This window comes from Oncorhynchus gorbuscha, linkage group LG11 (genome assembly GCF_021184085.1).
Source record: "Oncorhynchus gorbuscha isolate QuinsamMale2020 ecotype Even-year linkage group LG11, OgorEven_v1.0, whole genome shotgun sequence".
In the NCBI taxonomy this organism is placed as follows: Eukaryota; Metazoa; Chordata; class Actinopteri; order Salmoniformes; family Salmonidae; genus Oncorhynchus; species Oncorhynchus gorbuscha.
In genome coordinates this window covers 62,116,527-62,134,806 of record NC_060183.1, presented here as the reverse complement: position 1 = coordinate 62,134,806, position 18,280 = coordinate 62,116,527, and the positions used below count along the sequence as shown (strand labels likewise).

The 18,280-nt window shown below is 41.6% G+C and overlaps 1 protein-coding gene across 1 annotated transcript; it reads left to right on the top strand.

The window, feature by feature from the left end:
* The first annotated feature begins 6,592 nt into the window (after positions 1-6,592).
* On the top strand, positions 6,593-17,803 carry LOC124049066 (GRAM domain-containing protein 2B). The gene is made up of 14 exons (XM_046370395.1): positions 6,593-6,993; positions 9,005-9,136; positions 10,473-10,563; positions 11,213-11,282; positions 11,468-11,571; positions 11,911-12,006; positions 12,116-12,187; positions 12,627-12,707; positions 12,893-13,004; positions 14,827-14,943; positions 15,231-15,321; positions 15,614-15,718; positions 16,240-16,324; positions 16,809-17,803. The coding sequence occupies exons 1-14, from the start codon at positions 6,881-6,883 to the stop codon at positions 16,845-16,847; spliced, it is 1,308 nt and encodes a 435-aa protein (XP_046226351.1). The 5' UTR covers positions 6,593-6,880; the 3' UTR covers positions 16,848-17,803.
* The last annotated feature ends 477 nt before the right edge of the window (positions 17,804-18,280 follow it).

Genomic DNA, 18,280 nt, shown 5'->3' with positions numbered 1-18,280 from the left:
GGGTGGGAGTTTTGTCTTTCCATGGTAACATCACTATGCGGCAAAAGCTAGTTTTCAGTTTCCCCTCCCCACTCAGACTACTCCCAGACAGTCTTAGCTAAATTCTTCCTTGAGAAGAGGAGGGTACTTAATTGTTACCCAGAAATAATTTGATATTGATATAAAAATGGTTGCATTGGGCCTTTAATTAATAATTTGCAGTTTAAGATGTACAGTTGAATTCGGAAGGTTACATACACTTAGGTTGGAGTCATTAAAACTTATTTTTCAACCACTCCACACATTTCTTCTTAACAAACTATAGTTTTGGCAAGTCAAGTCATTTTTCCAACAACTGTTTACAGACAGGTTATTTCACTTATAATTCACCGTATTACAATTCCAGTGGGTCAGAAGTTTAAATACACTAAGTTGATTGTGCCATTAAACAGCTTGGAAAATTCCAGAAAATTATGTCATGGCTTTAGAAGCTTCTGATAGGCTAGTTGACATCATTTGGGTCAATTGGAGGTGTACCTGTGGATGTATTTCAAGGCCTACCTTCAAACTCAGTGCCTCTTTGCTTGACATCATGGGAAAATCAAAAGAAATCAGCCAAGACCTCAGAAAAAAATTGTAGACCTCCACAAGTCTGGTTCTTTCTTGGGAGCAATTTCCAAATGCCTGAAGGTACCACGTTCATCTGTACAAACAATAGTATGCAAGTCTAAACACCATGGAACCACGCAGCCGTAATTCCGCTCAGGAAGAAGACGCGTTCTGTCTCCTAGAGATCAACGTACTTTGCTGTGAAAAGTGCAAATCAATCCCAGAACAACAGCAAAATGCCTTGTGAAGATGCTGGAGGAAACAGGTACAAAAGTATCTATATCCACAGTAAAATGAGTTGTAATATCGACATAACCTGAACGGCCGCTCAGCAAGGAAGAAGCCACTGCTCCAAAACCGCCATAAAAAAGCCAGACTACGGTTTCCAACTGCACATGGGGACAAAGATCGTACTTTTTTGGAGAAATGTCCTCTAGTCTGATGAAACAAAAATAGAACTGTTTGGCCATAATGACCATCGTTATGTTTGGAGGAAAAAGGGGGTTGCCTTGCAAACCGAAGAACACCATCCCAACTGTGAAGCACAGGGGTGGCAGCATCATGTTGTGGGGGTGCTTTGCTGCAGGAGGGACTGGTGCACTTTACAAAATAGATGGCATCATGAGGCGGGAAAATTATGTGGATATATTGAAGCAACATCTCAAGACATCAGTCAGGAAGTTAAAGCTTGGTCGCAAATGGGTCTTCCAAATGGACAATGACACCAAGCATACTTCCAAAGTTGTGGCAAAATGGCTTAAAGATAACAAAGACCAGGTATTGGTGTGGCCATCACAAAGCCCTGACCTCAATCCTATAGAACATTTGTGGGCAGAACTGAAAAAGCACTTGTGAGCAAGGAGGCCTACAGACCTGACTCAGTTACACCAGCTCTGTCAGGAGGAAGGGGCCAAAATTCCCCCAATGTATTGTAGGAAGCTTGTGGAAGGCTACCCGAAACGTTTGACCCAAGTTAAACAATTTAAAGGCAATGCTACCAAATACTAATTGATTGTATGTAAACTTCTGACCCACTGGGCACGTGATGAAATAAATAAAAGCTGAAATAAATACTTCTCTCTACTATTATTCTGACATTTCACATTCTTAAAATAAAGTGGTGATCCTAACTGACCTAAGACAGGGAACTTTCACTAGAATGAAATGTCAGGAATTGAGAAAAAAACTGAGTTTAAATGTATTTGGCTAAGGTGTATGCAAACTTCCGGCTTCAACTGTATCTAAATGTCGTCATTTTCGCGATGTTAAAAATGAATGGAATACATTGCAAATGGACAAGGCTGTTTCTCGACCTGAGAACCTTTTAGAACCACATAACTCACCGTGCACTACCGACTTAAACTCTAGAAAAGGTTTGTAAACTTTCAGAGCCTGGGACTGATGGTTTTTTGATTGTGCGAATGCCAGTAATTATTGCAGGCTCTGCTGTCTGGAAGCCCCACACTGTGTCACTCCTTCTTGGCTGTGTGTGTGTGTGAGTACAGAAAATCACAGAAATCACAGAAATCACATAGAGCTCCAAAATCCGCCTCAACGGATTCGCTTTAACACGCCTCAACTGGATCTATAACTTTAAAAAAAATAAAAAAACATTTGCTTTAGCATCATGAAATGGATGTTGTACGATTTCTCGTAAACTACGATAGATAAATGGCTGGTTCTATTTTTCCTTACAACATAGATTTATGTACTTTGACGTGAAGAGGTAAAATTAGTACTGTATTACAGTTTTCTACCTTTAATCCCACAAAATGTGCATTAATTCAAAGAGTGCTGTGGCCTCGACGCCATCTTGTTTCTGGACTAAAAGCACATTTGACCATCCCTGTGCTCACAGAGTTTCGTCTTTGAAGTCTGTTCCATTTACGAGAAACGTCCATGTCCATTTGGTTATGAAATGTCTATTTGCCATATACAGTCAGTCATCATCTGGAGTAATTTTCCGGTACAGCAGAAAAATGTAAATAAATATATATATATTATATCTCGGAAACCAAGTGTTCCATGTCCGTTGGTCTTGTGAGTACCTGCGCTCTGTTGAATCAGCTTGCATTTTAGTGTGCTCTTGTTATTATGGGTCTCGTCCCGTGTATTTATTAGAGGTTACACCTTGCTCTTTGGTTGGGTTTACAGCCCTGTGTTATATATATTAAGTGTTTGTTTTGGGCTTTGCAAATCAATTTATAACATTTTTGACATGCGTTTTTCTGGATTTTTGTTTTGTTTTTCTGTCTCTCATTGTTCAAATAAACCTACGATTAAAATTATAGACGGATCATTTCTTTGTCAGTAGGCAAATGTAATCAGCAGGGGATCAAATACTTTTTTTGCCTCACTGTATATGTCACTCCCTTTGGTTCCTTCCCCAGACGTCATTGTTTCTGTTTCGTGTCTGTGTGCTGTTAGTGTTTCTTGTCTGTGTGCTGTTAGTGTTTCTTGTTTTGTATTATGTTCTGTTTATTTTAGTAAAACACTCAATCCCTGAACTTGCTTCCCGACTCTCAGCGTTACAGAATGACGCCTCCCCCAACGGAAGCATCGGGGAGTGTTTTTTTTTTTTTTGGTGGGAATGACGTCGGGTCCGGGAGCCACTATAGGCTCTCATGCCTGAGACAGATCGCCATGCTCCCCTCCTTCCTCCAGCTCATCGGGCTCTCATGCCTCAGCCGGATTGCCACGCTCTCCTGCCTCAGCTGGTCTGTCGGGTTCCCGTGCATCAGCAGGTTTGCCCGGTTCGCTCCTGATTCCCGGGATAGTCCCTTTGGTTGGTGTCCTGCGGCTGGAGCAGAACGCGCTGGAGAGGGGGTACCCTCACATATCCTCTCTCCGGCGCTCTAGGTGGCCATGCTCCCGCATCTCAGCCAGACCGACAGGTTTCCCGTGCCTCAGCAGAGGTGACTGGTCCAATCCTGATCCCCGGGATCTTCATTTTGGTCGGCGTCGTGTGGCTGGAACACTGTCACGTGTGCTCCCTCTCCGGCCTCTAGGTCACCAGGCTGCTCGTTGTAGCGCACACCTGTCACTCTTCAAAGGGGGTGACACACTAGACACAAACTGTTACAGACCTATATCTATCCTACCCTGTCTTTCTAAAGTCTTCGAAAGCCAAGTTAACAAACAGATTACTGACCATTTCGAATCCCACCATACCTTCTCCACTATGCAATCTGCTTTCAGAGCTGGTCATGGGTGCACCTCAGCCACGCTCAAGGTTCTAAACGACATCATAACCGCCATCGATAAGAGACATTACTGTGCAGCCGTATTCATCGACCTGGCCAAGGCTTTCAACTCTGTCAATCACAACATTCTTATTGGCAGACTCGACAGCCTTGGTTTCTCAAATGATTGCCTCGCCTGGTTTACCAACTACTTCTCTGATAGAGTTCAGTGTGTCAAATCGGAAGGCCTGTTGTCCGGACCTCTGACAGTCTCTATGGGTGTGCCACAGGGTTCAAATCTCGGTCCGACTCTCTTTTCTGTATACATCAATGATGTTGCTCTTGCTGCTGGTGATTCTCTGATCCACCTCTATACAGACGACACCATTCTGTATACTTCTGGCCCCTCCTTGGACACTGTGTTAACTAACCTCCAGACGAGCTTCAATGCCATACAACTCTCCTTCCGTGGCCTCCAACTGCTCTTAAACGCAAGTAAAACTAAATGCATGCTATTCAATCGATCACTGCCCGCACCTGCTCGCCCGTCCAGCATCACTACTCTAGACGGCTCTGACTCAGAATACTTGGACAACTACAAATACCTGGGTGTCTGGTTAGACTGTAAACTCTCCTTCCAGACTCACATTAAGCATCCCCAATCCAAAATTAAATCTAGAATTGGCTTCCTATATCGCAACAAAGCATCCTTCACTAATGCTGCCAAACATACCCTCGTAAAACTGACCATCCTACCGATCCTCGACTTCGGTGATGTCATCTATAAAATAGCCTCCAACACTCTACTCAACAAACTGGATGCAGCCTTCTTACGGTGGCGGCTCGGGTGCGGGATGTGGACCCCGATCCACCTCAGTCTTGGCCCACTTCGGTGGTGCCTTTGGAGCGGCGACCCTCACCGCCCACCCCGGACTGGGGACCCTTTCAGCGGACCAAAAATCAGTTAACCACCTAACCGAGGATCTAAACTTAACCTTGTGTAATAACCTAGATGCAGTCTCACCTCTAAAAACAAAAAACAACTGTCACACGAAATTAGATATTTTAAACTATCAAAACATAAATGCTATCTCTAGGTCCCAATAAAGAAAGATCTGCTGTTTGATCTGACAATTAGTCTTGAATAAAAATGTGAAGGACCTCTGTGTTACTCTGGACCCTGATCTCTCTTTTTACAAGCACATAAAAAATATTTAATGGGTAGCTATTTTCCATTTTCGTAATCACAAAGTCTTTGTCCAGAAATTCTGCAGAAAAGCTCATCCATGCTTTTGCCACTTCTAGATTAGAGTACAGCAATGCTCTACTCTTTGGCTACCCGGATAAAGCACTAAATAAACTTCAGTTAATGCTAAATACGGCTTCTAGAATCTTGACTAAAACCCAAACTTTTGATCATATTACTCATATTCCAGTGCTTGCCTCTCTACACTGGTTTCCTGTCAAAGCTAGGACTGATTTGAAGATTTTACTGCTAACCTAAAAAGCATCACATGGACTTGCTCCTTCCTATCTCTCCGATTTGATCCTGCCGTACATACCTACATGTACGCTATGGTTGCAAGACGCAAGCCTCCTTATTATTCCTAGAATTTCAAAGCAAACAGCTGAAGGCAGGGCTTTCTCCTATAGAGCTACATTTTTATGGAATGGTCTGCCTATCCATGTGAGAGACACAGACTAGGTCTGGACCTTTAAGTCTTTACTGAAGACTCATCTCTTCAGTAGGTCCTATGTTTGAGTGTAGTCTGGCCCAGGAGTGTGAAGGTTAAAGGCAAGGCACTGGAGTATCAACCCACCCTTGATGTCTCTGTCTGGCTGGCTCCCCTCTCTCCACTGAGATTCTTTGCATCTGACCCTATTACGGGTGTCACTGGCTTACTAGTGCTCTCCCATGCCCTCCCTAGGAGTGGTGTTTCTCTTCTTGACAGGCTTTTTTCGCTACTCAATTTGAGTGGGTTTAGTCACTGACATGATCCTCCTGTCCGATTTTGCACCCCCTTGGGCTCTTGCTGTGGGGGAGATCTTCCTGGGCTATACTCAACCTTGTCATGGGGTAGTAGGTTAGTTGATATCCCTTCGATGGTGTGGGAGCGTTGCTTTGGGAAAGTGAGTGGGGTTATATCCTGCCTAGTTGGCCCTGTCCGGGGATATCGTCGTCGGACAGGGCCATAGTTACTATGTCTGTGATATGTGGTTGTCCCACCTAGCTATCTTAATTAAGATGAATGCACTAACTGTACATTGCTCTGGATAAGATCATCTGCTAAATGACTAAAATGTCAATGTAAAATGGGTGTGTGAATACTTATGTAAATTAGATATTTAATGGTGATTTAAAAAAAAAGTTTTATTCCTTTTAAATTCACGCTGTAGGACAACAAAATGTGCAATAAGTCTAGGGGTATGAATACTTTTTGAAGGTACTGTAGGCCTAACCATACATAATAAACATCATTGCGTTACATTCAAGTCAAAAAGCTTGGCTGAGGCAGCAGCATCACGTGGTGGCTTCTCAATCTCTTCTGGCTCCCCCATTTCAATCTCATTCTCGTCTTCACTAAGTAGCACGTAAAACAAGGAACCATGACTGGAAGGGAATTGTGTAGCTATTGTGTAGTTTTCAATCGGTTTTTCAATCTACATTTTGAGAAATCATGTACAATTATTTCATATTTAATAAATAACTCTCTACTTTGCTCAAATGTGTGTGTCTGCCTATTCGACACACGATGGCGGCATTTAGCAACTGCCCTGTGCCATTATGAAATTAGGGGAAAGAAGTAGCGAGGAAGGGAAAAGAAGGAAAGGGGGGATTAAATTAGAAACTAAACGAGGCGGGGGTGTAAGTGAAGGCTTTATTTATATTGTCCTGAAATAAAGTGATTAATGTCAGCGCAGTGCCATGTTTGGTTGCCACCAGATCAACCCACCCCCTCTTCCATGCCCTACCTCCACATAGTGTCCCGAGTATCGAACGATCTTCCCAAATTTAACCCCTCCTTGCCGTAGGACGGAGTCACTGCCAAAGTTTTTTTACGGAGAAAGGGAACTGTTAAGGAAAGCGAACCCAGGCTGTCCCTCAAGAGATGGTACTTATGACCGAACAACCGGACAGAGATCTAACTCCGTTATCTACGCCAGAACAAGTTGTAAAGTCTGTCAAACCGGTCAGAAAAGATCCGAGGGGGATCCAATCGACGTAAGTTTGTATGTTTTCAGTTCAGCACAGCGCAGGGCCGGGGGCCTAGTAAGCTTGCAAGTTAGCCAACTTTGCTAGCTATGTAACCACTTTTGTTGTTGATGCATAGTTAGCTAACGTTAGCTAGTTAAGTTCTTGCTTTCCCAAGCTCTCTCGATAAAGTTTGCGTTTAATTTGGAAGCAACCTCACACGAAGTTATATGTTGTGTATTTTTTTATGCAGTTATTTCTATAACGCTAACGTTAGCAAGCGAATAGTGTTTTCAACTTTAAAGACATGGAATCGTAGAATTAAAGTTGTCCCAATGGATTTTCCTTCATTGTTTGTCTACCTAGTTACATAAGTTTTGCAAATGCACAATCAGGGTTATTTGTCGTCATTCTGATGGGATTACGTTATTTGACGCGTGGCACTGTTTGGTCTTAAAAAACGTATAACACTCAGCCAGTTAAGTATGTCCAATCAGTTCATTGCGCCAATTCTGTTGCAAAACGTTTTTTTAACAAAAATAGTTTACTCCAAATAGAAAACGTTTTGCAATCATAACGAGAGTTTCTATTGGACAAATTCAGGTAGTTCCCTCGCTGTTTTGTACTGTTTTCTCTGGGGTGTGTTCATAACGGTTAAGAACTAAACCGAAGCGAACAGCGCACAACGAAACGGGGAGGGACCTACCTGAATTTGTCCAACAAACGCTTGTTTGTGTTTTCCATTAGCAATAAACGGTTTATGTTGCAAAACGTATTTGCAACCGAATCAGCATAATGATTACACATCTGTTTGCTTCCATTTGATTCTTGAACAGTAAATGTTTCCATTGCAAGACGTGAGTGGGTTGCTGATGTCAACGTTGTGAACAGAGTGCCCTGTGGTGGTGTGGTTATGGTATGGGCAGGTGTAAGCTACTGACAACACAAACAATTGCATTTTATCGATGGCAATTTGAATGCACAGAGATACCGTGAAGAGATCCTGAGGCCCATTGTCACGCCATTCATCCGCTGCCATCACCTCATGTTTCAGCATAATAACGCACGGCCCCATGTCACAAGGATCTGTACACAATTCCTGGAAGCTGAAAATGTCCCAGTTCTTCTATGGCCTGCATACTCATCAGACATGTCACCAGTTGAGCATGTTTGGGATGCTCTGGATCGTCGTATATGACAGCGTGTTCCAGTTCCCGCCAATATCCAGCAACTTCGCACAGCCATTGAAGAGGAGTGGGGCTACAGTCCACAATCAACAGCCGGATCAACTCTATGAACTGTAAATCAGTGCAGTCTTTGTAATTGATGCTCATCTCATATGTATATACTGCACTCAATACCATCTACTGTATCTTGCCTATGCCGCTCTGTACCATGACTCACTCATATATCTTTATGTACATATTCTTATCCCCTTACACTTGTCTATAAGGTAGTAGTTTTGGAATTGTTAGCTAGATTACTTGTTGGTTATTACTGCATTGTCGGAACTAGAAGCACAAGCATTTCGCTACACTCACATTAACATTCTGCTAACCATGTGTATGTGACAAATAAAATTAGATTTGATTTGTTGCACTTTATATTTTTGTTCAGTGTAGCTTGCTAGCTAAGGTTGACCACAGTGATAATGGTTGATTGCATTTTAATGTATGGTTTTCAAAGGTTAATAAAGATTGTATGACTTCAGTAACTAAAGTTGACTGCGATTTCCAAAAACTACAGGCTTGATCCTCTTTTTGAAGGAGTTTGAATGGGGATTTTGTTAAATGATTTACCAATGATAGGTAGCTAGTTGAATCAATGTCCATGTTCATAAAGAAGGAAAACCTCTTGTACTGACTGTTGTCCCACATCAAAAGGTGCCGGATCTTTGCATTACTTCTGCCCTGCTGTTCTCAACCCCATCATTTGAGGCTAAATGTTTTAATAATATATCTCTACAGGTCTGAATGGAGAAACAACACGAGTTTAGCTAGCTACAACATATCATGTTTGACTGTCACACTACTGTGTCCAGGTCAGAGGCAGCGAATGGAGGAGAGGACAAGCCCAGGAGGAGTGCCAGTGGGAGGTCTGCTGGGGACACTCAGGTGTCAATGGACACTGAGTCAGACCTCTCAGAGAGCAGGAAGAAACCACCCCTCATGAAGTGAGACTTACAGATACCATAAATCATGTTTTATGTGAATATGTGGTAAAATGGTCAACTGTCTGCTCTAGCACACAGGGTGCACATGTTTTGTTTTAGCCCAGCACTGACATATTTGATTAAACTAATCTCCAAGCCCCTTCTTAGTTTAGTGTCTGTAGATCAAGTGAGTTTGTGCTGGTCCAGAACTAAATGTGCACCACCTGTGGATCCCCTAGGGATGGAGAAACCATGCTTTAGCCATTGTTGTCATACCAATTTGTTGTGATAACATACATGTGAGGTTTTGGAACATGGATATATCCACTTCTGTTTAAAAGTTTGGGTGACTTAAATGTCCTTGTTTTTGAAAGAAAAGCTATTTCTTTTTGTCCATTAAAATAACATCAAAATGATCAGAAATGTAGACATTTGTTAATGTTCTAAATTACCATTGTTGCTGGAAACAGCAGATTTTAAATGGGAAATCTACGTAGGTGTATAGAGGCCCATTATCAGCAACCATCACTCCTGTGTTCCAATGGCATGTTGTGTTAGCTAATCCAAGTTTATCATTTTAAAAGGCTAATTGATCATTAGACAATGGGTGTCTGTACGCCTATGTAGATATTACATTAAATATCAGCAGTTTCCAGCTACAATAGTAATTTACAACATTAACAATGTCTATGCTGTATTTCTGATCAATTTGATGTTATTTTAATGTAATTTTTAAATTTTCTTTCAAAAACAAGGGACATTTCTAAGTGACCCCAAACTTTTGAAAGGTAGTGTAGATTACCAACTCTCTAGTGCTTGACCACATTCGATGGCACTAGAACACAGTTGTATGTTATTGATTAATACATCAGACTGCACTGTCTGGGGCTGTTATGTGATCCACACCTGTGTCGAGTTCATTAGGCGCAAATCAGGAGAAACTGTTTTGAAACAGGAGGTTCTTCTTTTGCTTGACTAATAAGAAAAACGCATTTGTTTTCCATTTCAAAACATTTTGGCCTGTTTTGTGACCTACAAAGCTTGGCTGAGTATTGTGTTGACGAACCTTGATGTTGCTGTATAAACAACACACTTTACATAACCATGCTGCAAGGGATGTGGCTGGCTGTCCTCATGGGAGTTGCTTGTCTTTTTGACTGCTGTAGATCTAGGGAAAACAATATTTAATTTCAATGGGAGTCAAAGTGGATGTGTCATTGACAGTAAGAACTTAGCCAAGTCAACTTGTTTTGGACTATTATATTGAAGTTGTCTGTCTACATTATTGTTTTTGTACCAATCACTTGCAATATTGGTTGCTACTGTGCTTGTGTGTTAATCTTGTCCCCTTTTTCAGATTTAAGGCTGTGGAGTTGCCTTCCCCGATGCAAACTCCAAGTGACGGTGAAACTAAGTTTGAAGGAAGAAAGAAATCCCAGTCCAGCCAGGTGTGTTTATACTGTATATCAGGCCACCCACACAATCACATTTTCCATTGGTCTCTACAATGTGTGTATGTTTGTTTGGAATTAGCATAATGGCTGAGCAGCTGACTTGCAAAACTAGAGTTTTGTGAGTGAAGTATCTTGACAAAGTTAAAGGTGCAATATGCAGAACTCACTCTGCCATTTCCTGGTTGAAAACATTCTAATAGTGTGCCAAATTTCAGTTTGTGACAAAACAAGCAGTCATTGTGTAGAGAATCATTGTATCATCTAAACCCTTGTGAAATATATTTTCCATAACCAAAAGTATTGTATTTTCAGCTGTGAAACTGAAAGTAAAAGATCCAAAAAACTAAACATAAAACATGGGAAGCATAGAAATAGTGCACACAGCCTTGCTTTCAATAAGAATGACAGATCTCTAACTTAAATTTATATGTGAATTTGGTCGAGTTGCCCAAAAAGTTACATTGTAGCTTTAAGTCTACACAACCCTAATGATCTTTAAATGGATGCTTGTATTTGACATTACCTAGTTGCACATGCACCTCAATATCAATACGTTTGGTCATTTGGAAAGGGAGGTAAAGAAAGTAATACATTTCAAAAGGTCACATTTATCAAAATTTGGATGTATTGTCTTCTCTTGCAGATATCCAAGACAAATGCCCAGTACCATAAAATATTCAAAGAAATCAGCAAGGATGAGTTACTGAAACAAAGTAAGTGGCGTAGTCTTCAATTTAAATGAAAGTTAAAAAGCCATAGGGTGACTTTCTCCATTTTCCTCTTGTTTTTAAAAATACGCAAGATTTGCATTATTCTTTCACTTGAAAATAAGCCACAGAGTCTTGTCATTTGTGCAGAATAGATTTTGCCTGACATCCTCTGCTATGTCTCTTCTCAGGTTACACCTGTGCACTGCAGAAAGACATGCTGTATCAGGGCAAAATGTTTGTGTCTGATAACTGGATATGTTTCCACTCCAAAGTCTTCGGCAGAGATACTAAGGTACAGTATAACAATGGAATACTATAGTCATTACTCCTTCAGTCTAGAATGAATTACATTGTTGTTCCTGATAACTGCAAGCCCCAGTTTAGTACACACACTATCATTACAGTTCTGAGTTGTTACATTTATCAGGAGTTGACTTTCCTACTAATGAACTGAATGTTGTAGACCAGGAGTTGTTTCACTGACTTAATGTCAACAGATTTGCTATAAATGTTTTTAATAATACTTTTTATTGACTTTTTCTCCTTGGTAGTACTTTGCCTGATCTCTCTAGGAAAAGACAATCACTGAAATATAGATGAAGTGAAATAATGTTTGCTTTCCCATTCCCAGATTGCTATTCCTGTACTCTCTGTGACTCTTATCAAGAAGACCAAAACTGCCATTTTGGTTCCAAATGCACTCGTTATCACATCCACAAACAAAAGGGTATGACCAGTTTTATTTGTAGATATTCAATTGTCAAGTTTGGTCTTAATTAAAAACACGTATTTTTTCATTATTGTCCTTATGATTCATTATTTAACATGTTTTCCAGCACGTATTTGCATCATTCCTATCCCGAGATACAACCTATAAACTCCTGAAATCCGTCTGCGTTCATCTGGATGTAAGTTCTTCCTCCTTGTCCTTTTTTCTTTCATGCATTGTTGCGACATTTGACAGTCTTATTTTGTGTTGTATTACAGAACATTAGCACTGAGGTTAAACATGTTCTTTCTGTTGTCATAATACTGTGTTATACTGCAACAGGGACTTTTCCATGGGGCTGTGACGATACCCGTATCAAAGTTTATTTTTGCCACGGAAAAAAAATAAACACGAAGCAGACCGAACTCTTTGGTCCTTTAAAATCTTTCTCTATGTAAGATATTGTGTGGGAAATAAATACACGTGACTGGATGATGTTTGTTTACAACATTAGGGCTGTTTTCCTAAAGAAATTGAATACGCTTTTTGTTTCCTTGCCACAGTACTAATGAGTATTGCGATACTGGTATCGTCCCGGCCTTACTTTTCATGTCTTAACTCATTGAACACCATTGTAGGGGGACAATACAGGGAGCAGCCTCATTACTTCCTCTGCTGAGAATAGCTTCATAGCCGATTGTCCCTCCTCACTTCCTCTGGTCAGTACTAAGACAGTTGCCTTTTTCCCAACTCTTCTTCTTATATGACCATACAGTAAAGGGTGTGTGTAATGTAATGGTTCTACTGTACCCTCTGTGCCTGGACAAAGTTGCATTTATATTCAATAATGTTTTCAATGGGATCATCTGTATGAACAAAATGAATGTAAATATTCTGTGTGTAGGATTTCTCTGGAGACTTCTCAGACCTGGATGGGGTTGTGTGCCAGAGGAGGCAAGACATGCTGGAGACCAGCAGCTCAGGCTCCCAGACCCCAGACTATGAGAAAATGGCGGGTGGGTTCTCCCTTTATGATGGCAGGGGAGTCCAACCCCCCCTTGTGAAAAACAAGACAATCATCATTCACAATAGACAGACAGATGCAACATCATAGAGACAGAAATAAACCCTGAGAGATGGTGATTAGATGATTTATACCCTTCCATGAGTGGAGAGAAAGGAATTGCCCCTGAGTATGGAGTCTTATCTATACAGCTTAGAAAAGAGCAGTACTCTCGCAGCTTCTAATAATCTAATAGATTAGTTATTACTGAGTCATGAGTTGGACTGGGAGGTGCAATCAGAGGCTTTCAGTTAGTTCAGCTTCTCTGCCCAGACACAGCAGTCGCCAAACTTGTACTGTACAGGCTCACTTTTTATTGTAGTCCGTAGGCTTGAGTTCAGTTGTATTTGAACAGACATGGTTTACCTTTTACATTACATTTACATTTACATTTAAGTCATTTAGCAGACGCTCTTATCCAGAGCGACTTACAAATTGGTGCATTCACCTTATGACATCCAGTGGAACAACCACTTTACAATAGTGCATCTAAATATTTTAAGGGGGGAGGGGGTGAGAAGGATTACTTTATCCTATCCTAGGTATTCCTTAAAGAGGTGGGGTTTCAGGTGTCTCCGGAAGGTGGTGATTGACTCCGCTGTCCTGGCGTCGTGAGGGAGTTTGTTCCACCATTGGGGAGCCAGAGCAGCGAACAGTTTTGACTGAGCTGAGCGGGAACTGTACTTCCTCAGTGGTAGGGAGGCGAGCAGGCCAGAGGTGGATGAACGCAGTGCCCTTATTTGGGTGTAGGGCCTGATCAGAGCCTGGAGGTACTGAGGTGCCGTTCCCCTCACAGCTCCGTAGGCAAGCACCATGGTCTTGTAGCGGATGCGAGCTTCAACTGGAAGCCAGTGGAGAGAGCGGAGGAGCGGGGTGACGTGAGAGAACTTGGGAAGGTTGAACACTAGACGGGCTGCGGCGTTCTGGATGAGTTGTAGGGGTTTAATGGCACAGGCAGGGAGCCCAGCCAACAGCGAGTTGCAGTAATCCAGACGGGAGATGACAAGTGCCTGGATTAGGACCTGCGCCGCTTCCTGTGTGAGGCAGGGTCGTACTCTGCGGATGTTGTAGAGCATGAACCTACAGGAACGGGCCACCGCCTTGATATTAGTTGAGAACGACAGTTTGTTGTCCAGGATCACGCCAAGGTTCTTAGCGCTCTGGGAGGAGGACACAATGGAGTTGTCAACCGTGATGGCGAGATCATGGAACGGGCAGTCCTTCCCCGGGAGGAAGAGCAGCTCCGTCTTGCCGAAGTTCAGCTTGAGGTGGTGATCCGTCATCCACACTGATATGTCTGCCAGACATGCAGAGATGCGATTCGCCACCTGGTCATCAGAAGGGGGGAAACATGTTGATACAGTCATGATTTTATGGTTTGTTTAAGAATCTTTTTTTTAAAGTAATTGGGATTAGTTGGCTGTAGACAACTGTCTTAGTACATCCATCAATGAGAGAGCTGTATCTCCTTTCACCTGTTGACTGCATATGCTTATTGGAAGGCTGAGTATAACACAGATGGTTTGGTGAACCACGCGCACATGAAGAGTAATCTTGCCTGAGACCTGAAGACTCATCTTAGCTCCCCGAGCGAATGCCTTGGCTTTAGCTCAGTTGGCTAACATGGTTTAGTTTGCGCTCAGGCGACCCGGCCTTGATACCAATTAACAAGACCACATCTGATAATGTTGGTAGTTAGGCATGTTGAATTGAAAGGAAATTAGTTCAATAACGACCAGTGGTGTTCAGAGAGCAATCTGTGTTTGTTTTTGCAGAGTTCCCCAGCATCCCAGACACGTTCCTGAGCGCGGTGAAGAACGTAGAGGTGGCGGTGCACGCAGACATCCACCTCCAGACCCCCAACCAAAAACACGGAGCCGCTCACCAGAACGGTGAGGCCTCCTTATGCACGAGCGTGGTGCAATGGAAACAGCAAGACTCTGTTAAATACTTCTGCATTCTCTCTCCCTGGTATCCTAAGGGTTGGCTTCTATCATTTTCCAGAGGGAATGGAATCTGAAAAGTAGAACAGATTGTAATATAAACATTAAGAGAAGGATAAGATCTTAAAGATGTAGTTCTGCAAGTGTTAATTAATATTTGTTTAGCTTCGTCTTTTTGGATTTAAGTCCGGCCCTCTGTGTTGCTGACCTGTGCACTAATCCTGTCTTATCTTTAGGTCCGACCAAGCCTGCCCAGGGTGTTGTACACAAAGTGAAATCGCTACAGCCAGTGTCGTTGAACACCCTTCTACTCGTCTATTTGTTCCTGTGAGTATCCTCTCATTATGAGTCATAAGGGGGTGTCGAGGCCATCTAACAGGTTTTGTAGCTAATCTAATAATTTCACTTGTCGCCAGGCATGTCAAAACAAGTGAACTGGGTGTTTTGTCCTGCCTTGGGTGTTAACTTGGTTGTGGAATTGTGACTGTTTGTGTCATGTAGGAGATGATTCAACAATGGGAGTTGAATTGGAAATACTTGTTTCTTATTGAAAGCCAATGGGTTCCTGTAGATTCCAGCCCTCATCTGGGTGCGTGACGTGTTTGTGTTGTCTTTACAGAGTTAGTGTCCTTGTCTTGTCTTCGTGTTACATGGCCTTCAAGATTATGGCTCTTGAGAAGCGGCTGAACTCGTTGAGTTCCGTGGGGGAGTATGCACACAACGAGTAAGAGCTGCCACTAAACACTCACACCAGCTTTGTCTGAGATAACGGAGCATCAATAGGAATTATTTAACAGGTTAACAATTGCAATACAATGAGAATCCAGTCCTAGTATCTGTGGTATACAGTAGATAGTGTTATAATGAATGATAAACCTGAAATTTGACATTACAAACTGTTGGAAAACCCGAAGAATGACTGGGTCAGTCAAGAAACTGTAATTCTTTATATTATAAATAGTTGTAATATGCATGTTTTGATGTCATTTTTCCAAACATTTCTTGACTTTTCCATATAAAATTGTAAACCCACTTGTTAAAAATCCATACAATTAAATGTTAATTTCTTTAGGTGTTCAATTTAAAGGCTATTTTACAATATGTACATGTATTCTAACGATGGGATACAGTAAAATGGACATTTTGCATTTGTGGTCTTTCATTTGCATCTTGCTATAGGAATGAGCTGAAACTGAATACACCTGAATTTATACGACGGCTAATTCAGAGCATATTTTGTTTCAGAAACGTTGTGCATCACAGATCGCAGGTCGACTTCAATGCCGAAATCTATGGGGAGCTGTCTACAAACCTGTTCAAGCTAGAAAAGGTTTGTCGCCTTGCCAGCGAAGACAGTGTCGACATCTGCTCACTGTTTGCTACTCCCAAAAGTTGTTTAATCCGCTTCATTAAAGTTCACTTTTTGGGAGTAGCTTATGGTTACTAGTCTTGCTTGTCCGAGTTTGCCCAGCTCCTGTGTCATGCTTGAGTGTGTGTGTGTGTGTGTGTGTGTGTGTGTGAGATACTCTTTCATTGTCACCTCTCCACTCTCCATGGAACAGCTCAAACATGCCATGCAGTCAGCTCTGTCACTGAGCTAACAACTACTCATCAAGTGGGACAATAGCTCTGCTCTAACATATTTTGTATGAACCATTCCCCACTTGGTTACATAATGTGAGCTTGTTGGGGATTGTGAATAGGCCAATGTGGGAGTGTTCTCTGCTCATCAGCCTCTCATGCATGCTATTGTTTTGCGGTGTGTTTTTATTAATTCAGTGCATGTTTTAACCTGTCAAATCCTACCAAACCAGATTCAGAGAAATCTCCGTAAGCTACTTGAAGAGACCTGACTTAAGGACCCGTTGGTCGCCTCGCTGGACGGAAGTGGCGGCTTCATAAAACGCTGGTGAAAACACTGCAGATCTGATCGGCAATCTGTTACCAAATAACAGACTGCCACTTTGGAAAAGAGACCATTTCTTAATTGTGCAATAGCAGTATCTTCCTTCTCTTTCTACTCAGGACAAAACCCATTATTTTGTGTCTGATAGCATGCCAGTGTAATCAAGACATTTCAGCAACTGTAGCTAGTTTGGGCTGAATCCTAACTTGAAACTCACGAGCTTAATAATGCAGAATTCTGCTTTTAGGGGCAATCTGCAGTTGCTACATAAATTTTTGGACTGAATGAATGATATTCCTCAAGAATCAATGGGTACATAACTTATAAGTGCTTCATGAGCTTAGTTCAACTGTCGTACCCCACTAGAATCCAAAATATAACCTGGTTTTACGCCAATATTTGAAAACAAAGTTAATGTAAACAAACACTATATAGCCTAAAACATGGTTAAAATTATGACTGACATCATTGGTGGTCAGTCTTTGCATCCATAGCTTTGTCTATTAATTTGAGTGGTTACATTTCCACAGCCCCCTGTGTTTCTATACCGAAGCCGGGGTGGAAAAATTCATTGTTTCAACTGCTGATTGCCGCATTAAATCATGCCTCGATGTCAATGGGAGATTTCTATGGAAATTTGAGTTAGGTGTTCAGGTTTCAAGGTATAGGATACAAACCTTAGCAAAGAGAAGCCATAAGCTTTAGCCTATGTAGTACTGTACCTGAGAAGCTTTTCAATATTAATGGGATGTTTTCAGGTATGAGTAGGTCCCAAGGACCCACCTATTTCAATGTTTTTCTATTAACATTTCAAAAATGGTCAGTCTTGTAATGCCTACTGTTCATGTGCCCATTTTGTTACAGGTATGATTTGCCAATAAAATATTTATAGTTCTTGCTTCATTTTTTTTGTCTCAAATTGTCATCCAACATGCCTAAATGCTGTTTTCAACCACTTAGTAAATAGGCTCCATTTTCTCAATTTTCAGTAAGCACTGAATGATTCACACAATGTATAACTGAAGTGAATGCCATCTAAAAGATGTGACAAGTCTATGGCTTCTACTGCATCATGGATGTGTATATAGTTAAAGGAACATGACTCTTTCACCTTGTCTGACAGTGCGGTCCAACACTGGTCCACTAGTTTGAGTAAGATTTGCATTCAGGTAAAACAGCATGAATTTGAGTGCCCCATTCAGCCTCGTACCACAGAACAGACTGCTCTTTCAGTGCGTTTTGCCATTGTCAGGTGAATTAATGATTTGCATTCATTTTGAGTGTTCACCATACATAAAGATTACACTGTTGATATATTTGTCATGCTTTTCACATCTGAACATATCTCCATTTTATTCTAATGAATGACTAGCCTATTAT